The sequence below is a fragment of the Trematomus bernacchii genome, unplaced genomic scaffold, assembly GCF_902827165.1.
Source record: "Trematomus bernacchii unplaced genomic scaffold, fTreBer1.1, whole genome shotgun sequence".
Lineage (NCBI taxonomy): Eukaryota > Metazoa > Chordata > Actinopteri > Perciformes > Nototheniidae > Trematomus > Trematomus bernacchii.
The window spans coordinates 595,775-610,061 of NW_022987790.1; the positions used below are offsets into that span (position 1 = coordinate 595,775).

The 14,287-nt window shown below is 42.7% G+C and overlaps 1 protein-coding gene across 1 annotated transcript in view; it reads left to right on the forward strand.

Annotated features, from left to right (window-relative positions):
• The window catches only part of unc13d (unc-13 homolog D (C. elegans)), a 34,375-nt gene that overhangs the window by 17,635 nt on the left and 2,453 nt on the right, over positions 1 to 14,287 (forward strand). The window contains 12 exon segments of the mRNA XM_034149668.1: positions 636 to 753; positions 2,139 to 2,291; positions 4,078 to 4,173; positions 5,020 to 5,226; positions 6,380 to 6,454; positions 6,533 to 6,612; positions 9,119 to 9,242; positions 10,478 to 10,549; positions 10,635 to 10,718; positions 10,800 to 10,920; positions 12,320 to 12,443; positions 13,513 to 13,733. Coding sequence (XP_034005559.1) covers positions 636 to 753; positions 2,139 to 2,291; positions 4,078 to 4,173; positions 5,020 to 5,226; positions 6,380 to 6,454; positions 6,533 to 6,612; positions 9,119 to 9,242; positions 10,478 to 10,549; positions 10,635 to 10,718; positions 10,800 to 10,920; positions 12,320 to 12,443; positions 13,513 to 13,733 — 1,475 coding nt within the window.

The window sequence follows — 14,287 nt, forward strand, 5'->3', positions numbered from 1 at the left end:
CAGCAGGTATTCATAATGATTCTGTCTGGGAGGCGTGTGGCGCAGTGGGTTAGTGCGTTGGTGTTCAAACCCCACTGCAGTCAGCATGTCGTTGTGTCCCTGAGACACTTCACCCCAAAGTGCTCCTGTGGGGATTGTCCACAGTATTGAGTATGTTAGTCGCTTTGGATAAAAACATCTAACAAGTAACATGTAATGTCTAAAACCAACTTGCATTAAAGGTCTCCTATTATACTATTTTTAGGCATATATTATAGGTCTCAGATATATAAAAAACATGTCTATGAAGTGTTTTGCTCAAAAAACCAAACAGATCACCCATTGTAGCCTCAGACCCCTCTGTTTCAGGCCTGTTACTAACGTGCTGATTCAGACAAGAAATATAAATAATAGAAAGAAACCCTCCCACCCCACGACCAATGACTGAAAACAACAATATGAGTCATCTGTTAGGGTGGCTAGATCCGCTCCTTCAATTGTTCAGCTGTCGACACCCATAAACCAATATTGGACTCCTTAACTCCAATCAAAACTCATGATATTTTGTCTGAATAGTTGATTAACTCCACAACATTTCCCCCCGTCCCTTTAACCCCTGCCTCCTGAATACTAAATATAACCTCCTCTTGTCTCAGGGGAGTTCTTGAGTTGACAAACTTCCAGGAGGGTTTCAGAGAGGCGCTGCCGTACTGGCTGAACCACGCTTTCAGCACCACTCAGGACCGGCTGGAGAGGGCCGTGCAGGTGGACCAGGTAACTCACATCCTTTACTGAAGTAGAAGTACAGATACTCGTGTTTAAAAATACTCTGGTGAAAGTAGAAGTACTGACTAAACTTCTTTACTCAAGTCAAAGTAAAGAGGGCTTTGAAATGTACTTCAGTAAAAAGTACCCATAACTAGCAGCTGTTTTAAAGAGTACCTGACCTCCCTTTATATTAATAGAACAATAATGTCATTGTTAGCTAATGAATGTTTCCATGCTGAACAACGGCAACATGACAACGTTTTCATTGGTCCCTCTTCTTTAGAGAAGACCAGGAAATGATGGATACACGGATCGTGTTCAAATCAATAGGCACGCAATGACTCTAAATAATAATGATCACGCCACCAAACACACATTCAAACTAAAGGAACCAGCCTGTTTGGGAAATGTGAGAAGTAGAAAGTACAGGTATTTGGGTTCAACATGTAAGAAGTAGAAAGTACAGGTATTTGGGTTCAACATGTAAGAAGTAGAAAGTACAGGTATTTGTGTTCAACATGTAAGAAGTAGAAAGTACAGGTATTTGTGTTCAACATGTGAGAAGTAGAAAGTACAGGTATTTGTGTTCAACATGTGAGAAGTAGAAAGTACAGGTATTTGAGTTCAACATGTAAGAAGTAGAAAGTACAGGTATTTGGGTTCAACATGTAAGAAGTAGAAAGTACAGGTATTTGAGTTCAACATGTAAGAAGTAGAAAGTACAGGTATTTGTGTTCAACATGTAAGAAGTAGAAAGTACAGGTATTTGTGTTCAACATGTAAGAAGTAGAAAGTACAGGTATTTGTGTTCAACATGTGAGAAGTAGAAAGTACAGGTATTTGAGTTCAACATGTAAGAAGTAGAAAGTACAGGTATTTGGGTTCAACATGTAAGAAGTAGAAAGTACAGGTATTTGAGTTCAACATGTAAGAAGTAGAAAGTACAGGTATTTGGGTTCAACATGTAAGAAGTAGAAAGTACAGGTATTTGAGTTCAACATGTAAGAAGTAGAAAGTACAGGTATTTGTGTTCAACATGTAAGAAGTAGAAAGTACAGGTATTTGTGTTCAACATGTAAGAAGTAGAAAGTACAGGTATTTGGGTTCAACATGTAAGAAGTAGAAAGTACAGGTATTTGAGTTCAACATGTAAGAAGTAGAAAGTACAGGTATTTGAGTTCAACATGTAAGAAGTAGAAAGTACAGGTATTTGTGTTCAAAATGTAAGAAGTCAAAGTAATCAGAAAAATAAGTAGTGGAGTACTGATACCAGAAAAATGTACATAAGTACAGTAACGAAGTATTTGTACTCCAATACTTCCCACCTCTGTGTTGTGATGCTTTAATATGATCTCCTTCAGAGGATAATGATGTGCCCCCCCCCCTCTCAGCTCCAGCCCCTGCAGTCTGGATGTGTTCCCGTTAAACACAGCTCCTCCGCTGTCGATCTGGTGGCTTTAATCCAGCCGATCTGCCAGCTGTGGGAGAAACTGTCCTGGCCCGACCCCGAGGAGGCCTTCATGCTCATGGTCAAAATCACTGAGGTACTACCCTAACCCTAACGGCCCGTCCATACGGCAGCGTGCGTTGCTTCAACGGAGACGCTTCCCATTCACTCTGAATGAGGTGGCGTCACGCTTTGCCGAACTGCATTGTGGTTCCGTCGCGTTGCTTTGCCTCCGTTGCTCGCTTCGAAAGTTGAGAAAAGTTCAACTTCTCAAGCTTCGACGGAAGCGTCAGCCAATCAAATCATATGCCAGTACAAGCTCTAGCCAATCAAACCGCGTGCTTGTGTGTCCGGGGCGGGAGATTAATGTGATTGGTTGTTGGTCGCGCTCCAGAGACGCCCACCGGCAAGCTTCAACGTGACGCTGCCGTGTGGACGTACCGTAACTGAAGAATATGAACTGCTACCATTGTTTATCCGTTACTGTCAAAAATGTATCACTGTACATACAACGTTTAGCTAACGCCAATTATTTAAACTCTTTATCCATAAGGCTAGTTTAGCTGCTTACTCTTGGCTAAAGCTAATAATTTTCATTGTTTATTGGTTACTTAAAGTGGACCTATCATGCTATATTGTAATAATATAGTGTAGGACCATACCTATATAAGGCATATTTATACTTTCTTTTTCTTCAAAATACCAAACAGATCATGCATTTTAGCCATGCCTCATTTCGCTCAATTTGCACTTGTTTTTGCAAGGGCAGATTCTGTGAGAACAGCACCACCTACAGGCCTGGCATATGTACTACAGCGTCTCCAGCGCTTTCGAACGGCAATGGCCGTGGCTGTCTCCTCCTGATTGGTGGAGTTGGCCCAATAGCCGTAGCGCCACCGTCCTGACGTCAGGACAGTGTTCAAATCTGGATCAGTTTTTATCAGATCCGTTGCAGCCCCTTTTTTAGAGATTTGGGTATGGAGGAAAATAGAGAGGGTTGTGTTTTCTGACACTTGGTGAGTTCCCTGGAACACCGGGGACACATATTCATGTAGAAAAGACGTACACAAGTGCATTTTGCATGATAGGTCCCCTTTAAGCTTATTATTTTTCCCCTTTTCCCCTTACCTCATACTGTCATATGTAAATCTACAACGCGGTCTCACAGCATTTCGTGTTATAGTCACAAAATTAATCTATTGATTCGTGTTCACCAACACGATTTTCCCATTTTTTTCGTGTCACACAGAACGATTTTAAAAGCAATGTAAATAATAACAAATTAGAAGGAAAAAGAGACTAAAAGAAATACAGATGTCAGTATTCTGAGGCTCTGAGCCATTTATTTTCCTCGCAGACGGCAAAAAAACTCCGACATTATACAATTTTAAATAAAAGGGATAGGGTTAGGCTTAGGGTAAGAAATTGAGTAAGAATATGTTTTTATGAACCACACAGCTTCTGGTCTTCCAAGACCCGACCGGACAAAAAGACGTGGTGCAGGCACGAAACATACTACCAATAGAAATACATTGCTTTTAAAATCGTTCTGTGTGACACGAATCAATAGATTAAATTAATTTCGTGACTATAACACGAAATGGCGTGAGACTGGGTTGAAATCTATTAGGTTAATTTTGGCCTAAACTAATTATTTAACCTGTTTACTTATAGCAGATTTCAACACTAATTTCAGTTATGTAGGTTTTTATTTGTTGATATCACTGACATTAACACAATCATCTTTTATATTGCAAGTTTTCTGAAGTGTTACAGGAATGCAAACGAGGCGTATCTAATGCTAACGCTTGGCTCTGTTTGTCCACTAGTCTGACAGGAGAGAAGTTATGGAAGATAATACATGTTTGTTTGTGTGTTTTCAGGATGTGTGTAAGATCGTGGTGAATTACTGTAACTTACTGAAGGAGAGAGTCAGGGAGCTGTCGGAGAACTCGGACCACGGCAGCGCCATCAACATGGTGAGGAGACAGGTTAGCGTTAGCTTTAGCAGGGAGGCTGTAGCTGAAGATTTAGGAAACAAATTCCACCATTTTACCAAAAGATTATCCACTGTTTTTCCATACTACATTCAAGCAACACTTAATAATTCAACTGCTCATCCATTTGGCAAATTGAAGCTAACAATTTCAGCCGTTTACTTTGAGCAACGGTTAATTATTTCGACTGTTATCCGTTTCTTTTAGAAATTTTATTTCCACTTCTTACTTTGAGCTAATGCTTATCAATTCACCTTTTTATCCATTAGTCTACTTTCTATTCAACATTAATTATGTAACTGTAACTTATACACATTCAATAATAACTCCATTGGGCTAATACTATCAGCTTTCTATATCCAGTGTGTTTTTATCCTAATTAAACTGTCAAGCTATGAGGGCCTAATAGCTTGACAGTTAATAATTAGGCTACTTTAAGTCAACGCTAGTAATTTCACCAGTTTATTGTTTACTTTTAGCACATTTTTTCATGGTTTATCCATTTCTTTCAGCTAATTATGATCTATTTTTCACTATTTATAAGTTGCTTTTAGCTCATTTCTCCACTGTTTACCCCTTATGTCGAGCTAACGCTAACTTTAAAAGCTTTAATAATTAATTGGGCTTTCTTCACTATTTGAGCTACTTACTTTAAGCTAATGCTAATCATTTTAACCTTTCCCAACTTTTATCTAATTATATTTAGTGTCATTTAAACTAATTCACCTTTGAAGCCAAAATATACTTTTGTCTAATGCTAATGATCTCCTGTTTATCCGATACTTTTACCTAACGTTTATTTAAATGCTAATAACATCCTCCTCCCAGTTGTGTGTGGTGGTGAACGACCTGGAGCACCTGCGCTCGGTTCTGACCCGTCTTCCCACGCAGCTGAACTGGGCCGGGCTTCGGGATCGAACCCAGAATGTGATCGGAGAGAACCAGTTTCACAACACGCTGCCCGCCCAGCTGCAGCAAGCCAAGAGCGTGCTGGAGCGAGAGATACGGTCCGCTTTAGACACTCTGGGGAAGCAGGTGAAGCATCGGGAACATCCTTACATCTACAACAACTGTTTTGTAATATGTGCAATATATACATACAGAGATGGCAAAAGTACACACATCCTTTACTCAAGTAGAAGTACAGATACTCGTGTTTAAAAGTACTCTGGTGAAAGTAGAAGTACTGACTAAACTTCTTTACTCAAGTCAAAGTAAAGAGGGCTTTGAAATGTACTTCAGTAAAAAGAACCCATAACTAGCAGCTGTTTTAAAGAGTACCTGACCTCCCTTTATATTAATAGAACAATAATGTCATTGTTAGCTAATGAATGTTTCCATGCTGAACAACGGCAACATGACAACGTTTTCATTGGTCCCTCTTCTTTAGAGAAGACCAGGAAATGATGGATACACGGATCGTGTTCAAATCAATAGGCACGCAATGACTCTAAATAATAATGATCACGCCACCAAACACACATTCAAACTAAAGGAACCAGCCTGTTTGGAAAATGTGAGAAGTAGAAAGTACAGGTATTTGAGTTCAACATGTAAGAAGTAGAAAGTACAGGTATTTGTGTTCAACATGTAAGAAGTAGAAAGTACAGGTATTTGGGTTCAACATGTAAGAAGTAGAAAGTACAGGTATTTGTGTTCAACATGTGAGAAGTAGAAAGTACAGGTATTTGGGTTCAACATGTAAGAAGTAGAAAGTACAGGTATTTGTGTTCAACATGTGAGAAGTAGAAAGTACAGGTATTTGTGTTCAACATGTGAGAAGTAGAAAGTACAGGTATTTGGGTTCAACATGTAAGAAGTAGAAAGTACAGGTATTTGGGTTCAACATGTAAGAAGTAGAAAGTACAGGTATTTGTGTTCAACATGTAAGAAGTAGAAAGTACAGGTATTTGTATTCAAAATGTAAGAAGTCAAAGTAAAAACTCGTCAGAAAAATAAGTAGTGGAGTAAAGTACTGATACCAGAAACATGTACTTAAGTACAGTAACAAAGTATTTGTACTCCACTACTTCCCACCTCTATATATATATATATATATATCTGTGGCTCTTTTCTGCTGTAACAATGTACATGTCCCGTCTGTGGGAAGAACAAAGGTATTCTGATTCTGATTCTGAAAACGTAGGGACGCTTTTAATTAACACCACCTCTCCATCTGCTTCTCCAGTTAAACACAGATATTGAGACGCATGTCCGAAACATGTCCACCAGGAAGAGGATTCCCTCCAAGTCCACGGAGGACGTAGGTGACTTTAACGTTATAACAAATACACAGATGTCTTTTAAGTTCGTCTGATATCAAACCCTTTCCTTTCTTCAGGCTGCAGACCCTCTGATGCGCTACCTGGAGCAGGAGCTGCATTATATGAATGAAAACCTGGTTCAAGAGAACTTCAACAGGTAGGCCGTTAGCTCGGATGCTAACATGCTGATTTTATCCAGTGTTTTACTCTGCATCCGCTCAGGAAAATGTGTTGTCTTTAAATGCACTAAACAATTACTGGTTTTGCTCTTAATTCAGAAAAAGACAATATTTCAACTAAGCTTTTTACATGTCTTATGACAATTAGTATTGCTGTTTATAAGCAGCTTCAAAATGTGATGATCTTACCAGAAGTGAACACCTTTTCAGACCTTTCCAACTCGGCATCCCTCCTCCATTTATTGGCTTCTTGAAATGGTCGGCGTTGCAATATTTGCACGTTTCCAAAAAACCTTTTCATATCCAGTCATAATGCTAAAGAATTGGGTATTTAAAGGGAAAGGCATAATGTTTATTATCGGGGCAAGATAGGTTGTAGAAACTGTGGGGGAAACTTCTGAAGCAATAGGAGTCAGGACTCAGAGAGACACCAGGAGAGCTGGAGCTTTGATGGAGTCAGGACTCAGAGAGACACGAGGAGAGCTGGAGCTTTGATGGAGTCAGGACTCAGAGAGACACGAGGAGAGCTGGAGCTTTGATGGAGTCAGGACTCAGAGAGACACGAGGAGAGCTGGAGCTTTGATGGAGTCAGGACTCAGAGAGACACGAGGAGAGCTGGAGCTTTGATGGAGTCAGGACTCAGAGAGACACCAGGAGAGCTGGAGCTTTGATGGAGTCAGGACTCAGAGAGAGACACGAGGAGAGCTGGAGCTTTGATGGAGTCAGGACTCAGAGAGACACGAGGAGAGCTGGAGCTTTGATGGAGTCAGGACTCAGAGAGACACAAGGAGAGCTGGAGCTTTGATGGAGTCAGGACTCAGAGAGACACAAGGAGAGCTGGAGCTTTGATGGAGTCAGGACTCAGAGAGACACAAGGAGAGCTGGAGCTTTGATGGAGTCAGGACTCAGAGAGACGCGAGGAGAGCTGGAGCTTTGATGGAGTCAGGACTCAGGGAGACACGAGGAGAGCTGGAGCTTTGATGGAGTCAGGACTCAGAGAGACATGAGGAGAGCTGGAGCTTTGATGGAGTCAGGACTCAGAGAGACACGAGGAGAGCTGGAGCTTTGATGGAGTCAGGACTCAGAGAGACACGAGGAGAGCTGGAGCTTTGATGGAGTCAGGACTCAGAGAGAGACACGAGGAGAGCTGGAGCTTTGATGGAGTCAGGACTCAGAGAGAGACGAGGAGAGCTGGAGCTTTGATGGAGTCAGGACTCAGAGAGACACGAGGAGAGCTGGAGCTTTGATGGAGTCAGGACTCAGAGAGACACGAGGAGAGCTGGAGCTTTGATGGAGTCAGGACTCAGAGAGACACCAGGAGAGCTGGAGCTTTGATGGAGTCAGGACTCAGAGAGACACGAGGAGAGCTGGAGCTTTGATGGAGTCAGGACTCAGAGAGAGACGAGGAGAGCTGGAGCTTTGATGGCGTCAGGACTCAGAGAGACACAAGGAGAGCTGGAGCTTTGATGGAGTCAGGACTCAGAGAGACACGAGGAGAGCTGGAGCTTTGATGGAGTCAGGACTCAGAGAGAGACGAGGAGAGCTGGAGCTTTGATGGAGTCAGGACTCAGAGAGACACGAGGAGAGCTGGAGCTTTGATGGAGTCAGGACTCAGAGAGACACGAGGAGAGCTGGAGCTTTGATGGAGTCAGGACTCAGAGAGAGACGAGGAGAGCTGGAGCTTTGATGGAGTCAGGACTCAGAGAGACACGAGGAGAGCTGGAGCTTTGATGGAGTCAGGACTCAGAGAGACACGAGGAGAGCTGGAGCTTTGATGGAGTCAGGACTCAGAGAGAGACGAGGAGAGCTGGAGCTTTGATGGAGTCAGGACTCAGAGAGAGACGAGGAGAGCTGGAGCTTTGATGGCGTCAGGACTCAGAGAGACACGAGGAGAGCTGGAGCTTTGATGGAGTCAGGACTCAGAGAGAGACACGAGGAGAGCTGGAGCTTTGATGGAGTCAGGACTCAGAGAGACACGAGGAGAGCTGGAGCTTTGATGGAGTCAGGACTCAGAGAGAGACACGAGGAGAGCTGGAGCTTTGATGGAGTCAGGACTCAGAGAGACACAAGGAGAGCTGAGGACACTGAATCACATTTGTTGTCGCTTATGGCTCGAGGTCATCTACACCCCGAGAAGGAAGTGTTCCAGGTGTCCCACAACAATAACTATCTCTGACCGACAGCTGCCCGGTCACAAACTGGTAACAACAACAACTTGCTAGGGCAGCCCCTCCTTAAGGGAGATAACAGCTGCTTAAGGCTGGGCATCTGCGTCAGAGGGCGAAGGAGGGCATGCAGGGCAAATTATTCCCCTACAGAAACCATTGCTCTTTGTTTTTGTTTGATTGGCGTAACATGAGAAAATAAACCCTATAAAACCTCTCGCATGGTCAATGGACTTTTATATTTTGTCTTTTGTTTGGTTTCTTTTTCTGTTTGAGATCCCAGCTGCTTAAACTTGGTTTCTTCCTCCTCTTCTTCTAGTCTCCTGACTCCGTTGTGGATCAACTCGGTGAAGATCCTCCACCAGGTGGCTGCTCAGCACCATCAGCACCATCAGCAGGAAGGACTGATGGTGTTCTGCCAGAGGCTGCAGTACACTCTGCAGGTCAGTCATCAACCATTAAAGGTCCCCTAGTATGCAAACCCCTCTTCTTCATGTCTCTTCTTCATCAACATGTGTCCCCTCTTCTTCATGTCTCTTCTACATCAACATGTGTCCCCTCTTCTTCATGTCTCTTCTTCATCAACATGTGTCCCCTCTTCTTCATGTCTCTTCTACATCAACACGTGTCCCCTCTTCTTCATGTCTCTTCTACATCAACATGTGTCCCCTCTTCTTCATGTCTCTTCTTCATCAACATGTGTCCCCTCTTCTTCATGTCTCTTCTACATCAACATGTGTCCCCTCTTCTTCATGTCTCTTCTTCATCAACATGTGTCCCCTCTTCTTCATGTCTCTTCTTCATCAACATGTGTCCCCTCTTCTTCATGTCTCTTCTACATCAACACGTGTCCCCTCTTCTTCATGTCTCTTCTACATCAACATGTGTCCCCTCTTCTTCATGTCTCTTCTTCATCAACATGTGTCCCCTCTTCTTCATGTCTCTTCTACATCAACATGTGTCCCCTCTTCTTCATGTCTCTTCTACATCAACATGTGTCCCCTCTTCTTCATGTCTCTTCTTCATCAGCATGTGTCCCCTCTTCTCCATGTCTCTTCTACATCAACATGTGTCCCCTCTTCTTCATGTCTCTTCTACATCAACATGTGTCCCCTCTTCTCCATGTCTCTTCTACATCAACATGTGTCCCCTCTTCTTCATGTCTCTTCTACATCAACACGTGTCCCCTCTTCTTCATCAACATGTGTCCCCTCTTCTTCATGTCTCTTCTACATCAACACGTGTCCCCTCTTCTTCATCAACATGTGTCCCCTCTTCTTCATGTCTCTTCTACATCAACACGTGTCCCCTCTTCTTCATCAACATGTGTCCCCTCTTCTCCATGTCTCTTCTACATCAACACGTGTCCCCTCTTCTTCATCAACATGTGTCCCCTCTTCTTCATGTCTCTTCTACATCAACATGTGTCCCCTCTTCTTCATGTCTCTTCTACATCAACATGTGTCCCCTCTTCTCCATGTCTCTTCTACATCAACACGTGTCCCCTCTTCTTCATCAACATGTGTCCCCTCTTCTTCATGTCTCTTCTACATCAACATGTGTCCCCTCTTCTTCATGTCTCTTCTTCATCAACATGTGTCCCCTCTTCTCCATGTCTCTTCTACATCAACATGTGTCCCCTCTTCTTCATCAAGATTTTGTGTTGTGTATATTTCAGTGCCTGGAGCAGTGCTTCCTCGCTGAGGGGAATGGGCTCCCTCTGGATATATTACACTCTGATGAGTACAAGGTGAGTAAGCTAAGACACAAAGCTAAGTCCACATTTCCTCTTTAGTCTTTAATATCATTTCATGTTCTTCTCTAATGTGTCCAAGGCTCTCAAAACTCACCTGTCTCACAACTCTCTGAGCAGCTGGAAGCTTGTGGAGAAGTTTCTGGAAGGGAAAGTATGGGAGCAGGTGAGAGATGCAAAAAGCTTCTTTAACCCCGACATGGTAGCGGTTCAGATCTTTAACCAGTTTTTTCTTTATATACGACAGAAAGTGTACAACGGAGAGAAATATGGTGCGGTCACCCTCCTGGCGTCCTACAGGAGGTCAGACCAGAGACTCAGGATCGAGGTGTTGAACGCCATGAACCTCCTACCAATGGACTCTAACGGTAAGACAATCACATTATAGAGTGGAGCAGGAATTACGTATTCTTTAAGTGAACCCTGAAGGCAGCATCTCCAAGGTTCCCTCCACAAAAATCCAATTGGATTTTTGATAATTGCAGGAAATAACCTCCACGTTTATGATTTGTTCAGCAGGATAATCTCCACATATTAACACCACTTTATGATTTCTGAAGTAAAAAGCTAATATTGGGCTATAAAGGAAAGAGCGGTCACATGACTTCACTTCACCACCGCTAAGCTAAAGGCGGCTAATGTTGGGCTATAAAGAAACGACAGCACGGTCACATGACTTCACTTCACCACCGCTAAGCTAAAGGCGGCTAATGTTGGGCTATAAAGAAACTACAGCACGGTCACATGACTTCACTTCACCACCGCTAAGCTAAAGGCGGCTAATGTTGGGCTATAAAGAAACGACAGCACGGTCACATGACTTCACTTCACCACCGCTAAGCTAAAGGCGGCTAATGTTGGGCTATAAAGAAACTACAGCACGGTCACATGACTTCACTTCACCACCGCTAAGCTAAAGGTGGCTAATGTTGGGCTATAAAGGAACTACAGTACGGTCACATGACTTCACGTCACCACCGCTAAGCTAAAGGTGGCTAATGTTGGGCTATAAAGGAACTACAGTACGGTCACATGACTTCACGTCTCCACCGCTAAGCTAAAGGTGGCTAATGTTGGGCTATAAAGGAACTACAGCACGGTCACATGACTTCACGTCACCACCGCTAAGCTAAAGGTGGCTAATGTTGGGCTATAAAGGAACTACAGCACGGTCACATGACTTCACGTCAACACCGCTAAGCTAAAGGTGGCTAATGTTGGGCTATAAAGGAACTACAGTACGGTCACATGACTTCACGTCACCACCGCTAAGCTAAAGGTGGCTAATGTTAGGCTATAAAGGAACTACAGCACGGTCACATGACTTCACATCACCACCGCTAAGCTAAAGGTGGCTAATGTTGGGCTATAAAGGAACTACAGTACGGTCACATGACTTCACGTCAACACCGCTAAGCTAAAGGTGGCTAATGTTGGGCTATAAAGGAACTACAGTACGGTCACATGACTTCACGTCACCACCGCTAAGCTAAAGGTGGCTAATGTTAGGCTATAAAGGAACTACAGCACGGTCACATGACTTCACGTCACCACCGCTAAGCTAAAGGTGGCTAACAACCAAAAACACATTAAGAAAACCTGTGACTTCCAGACAAGGGGACAGGAAGAGCTAAAATCCTGACTTATTTCTGTTTTTTTTTTACTTTTTCCTGCACAACTTTATTGCATCCGTAGAGATGCATTACTGGAAATTCACATTCCTATGAGATTTTTCCTGATATCCTGATGCTTCTGTGTTTTTTCCAGGTCTGAGCGACCCCTTTGTGCAGCTGTGTTTGGAGCCAAACCACATTTTCCCTGAAGTGGAGCCTCGCTGCACACAGATCAAAAACTGTGATCTCAACCCCCTTTTCGATGAGGCCTTTGAATTGTAAGTTATACGTCTATAATATTCTATGTCACATCTCAGTGTTAACATGTACAGTCACCAGAGGTGGGAAGTAGTGGAGTACAAATACTTTGTTACTGTACTTAAGTACATTGTTCTGGTATCAGTACTTTACTCCACTACTTTTTTTTCTGACGACTTTTTACTTTGACTTCTTACATGTTGAACACAAATACCTGTACTTTCTACTTTTCACATGTTGAACACAAATACCTGTACTTTCTACTTCTTACATGTTGAACACAAATACCTGTACTTTCTACTTCTTACATGTTGAACCCAAATACCTGTACTTTCTACTTCTCACATGTTGAACACAAATACCTGTACTTTCTACTTCTTACATGTTGAACCCAAATACCTGTACTTTCTACTTCTTACATTTTGAACACAAATACCTGTACTTTCTACTTCTTACATGTTGAACCCAAATACCTGTACTTTCTACTTCTTACATGTTGAACACAAATACCTGTACTTTCTACTTCTTACATGTTGAACCCAAATACCTGTACTTTCTACTTCTTACATGTTGAACACAAATACCTGTACTTTCTACTTCTCACATTTCCCAAACAGGCTGGTTCCTTTAGTTTGAATGTGTGTTTGGTGGCGTGATCATTATTATTTAGAGTCATTGCGTGCCTATTGATTTGAACACGATCCGTGTATCCATCATTTCCTGGTCTTCTCTAAAGAAGAGGGACCAATGAAAACGTTGTCATGTTGCCGTTGTTCAGCATGGAAACATTCATTAGCTAACAATGACATTATTGTTCTATTAATATAAAGGGAGGTCAGGTACTCTTTAAAACAGCTGCTAGTTATGGGTACTTTTTACTGAAGTACATTTCAAAGCCCTCTTTACTTTTACTTGAGTAAAGAAGTTTAGTCAGTACTTCTACTTTCACCAGAGTACTTTTTAAACACGAGTATCTGTACTTCTACTTGAGGAAAGGATGTGTGTACTTTTGCCCTCTCTGATTAGACTAACCAACAAAACAGCAGCGCACTTCTAACTAATATTATCTTTATGATCTTTGTACCACAGTCTGATTTCTCTGGAGCAGTGCCAGGCTTCAGGAGCGTGTCTGGTCGTCACGGTGTTCGATCACGACACTTTGAGGACGGACGACTTTGAAGGCGAGGCGTTTTTGGGACTGAAGGCCATCCCGGGAGTCGCAGGACAAATGGAGGGAAATGAACTCAGCTTACATCCGGACGCCGTTCCTGCTCAGATCAGACTGTCTCTGATGCATCCTAAACCCAACGGTAAGGTCTGACACCTGAGTCGGGTCATTTGTCCACTCATTTGGATTGGCAAACAATCTAGAATCTGTATTTACCGCCATTCAAATGAGAGCGAGTGTTTTACCCAAAAAAGGGGCGTGGCCTTGCATAGAGGGAAAGTACCCAGATGTGTTGCTTTCATCTATCTCACTAATGACGTTTTTGCCGTTATTTGGATTCACTTAAAATGTTAATATGTTCTTCCTTGACCAATGCTTCACACGTCCACCAAGTTTCAGGGAAATCTGGCAAGTAGTTTTTCTGTAAACCTGCTAACGAACAGAGAGGGGAGGATTTATTAATAGCTTAAAGGTCCCCTGTTATACTGTTCTTCATCAATATATCACAGGTCTCAGATATATCCAGAGCCTGTCTCTGATTGGCTGAAACACCAAACAGATCATTGCAGCATTACCCATAATCCCCTCTGTTTCAGCCCTGTTTCCAAAGTGCTGATTCTCTGTCTGTTACTTTAGATGAAAATAAGGAGCCCCTCCCCACGCCCCTCTGAGAGAGATTTGGTTAGAAAGAACTCA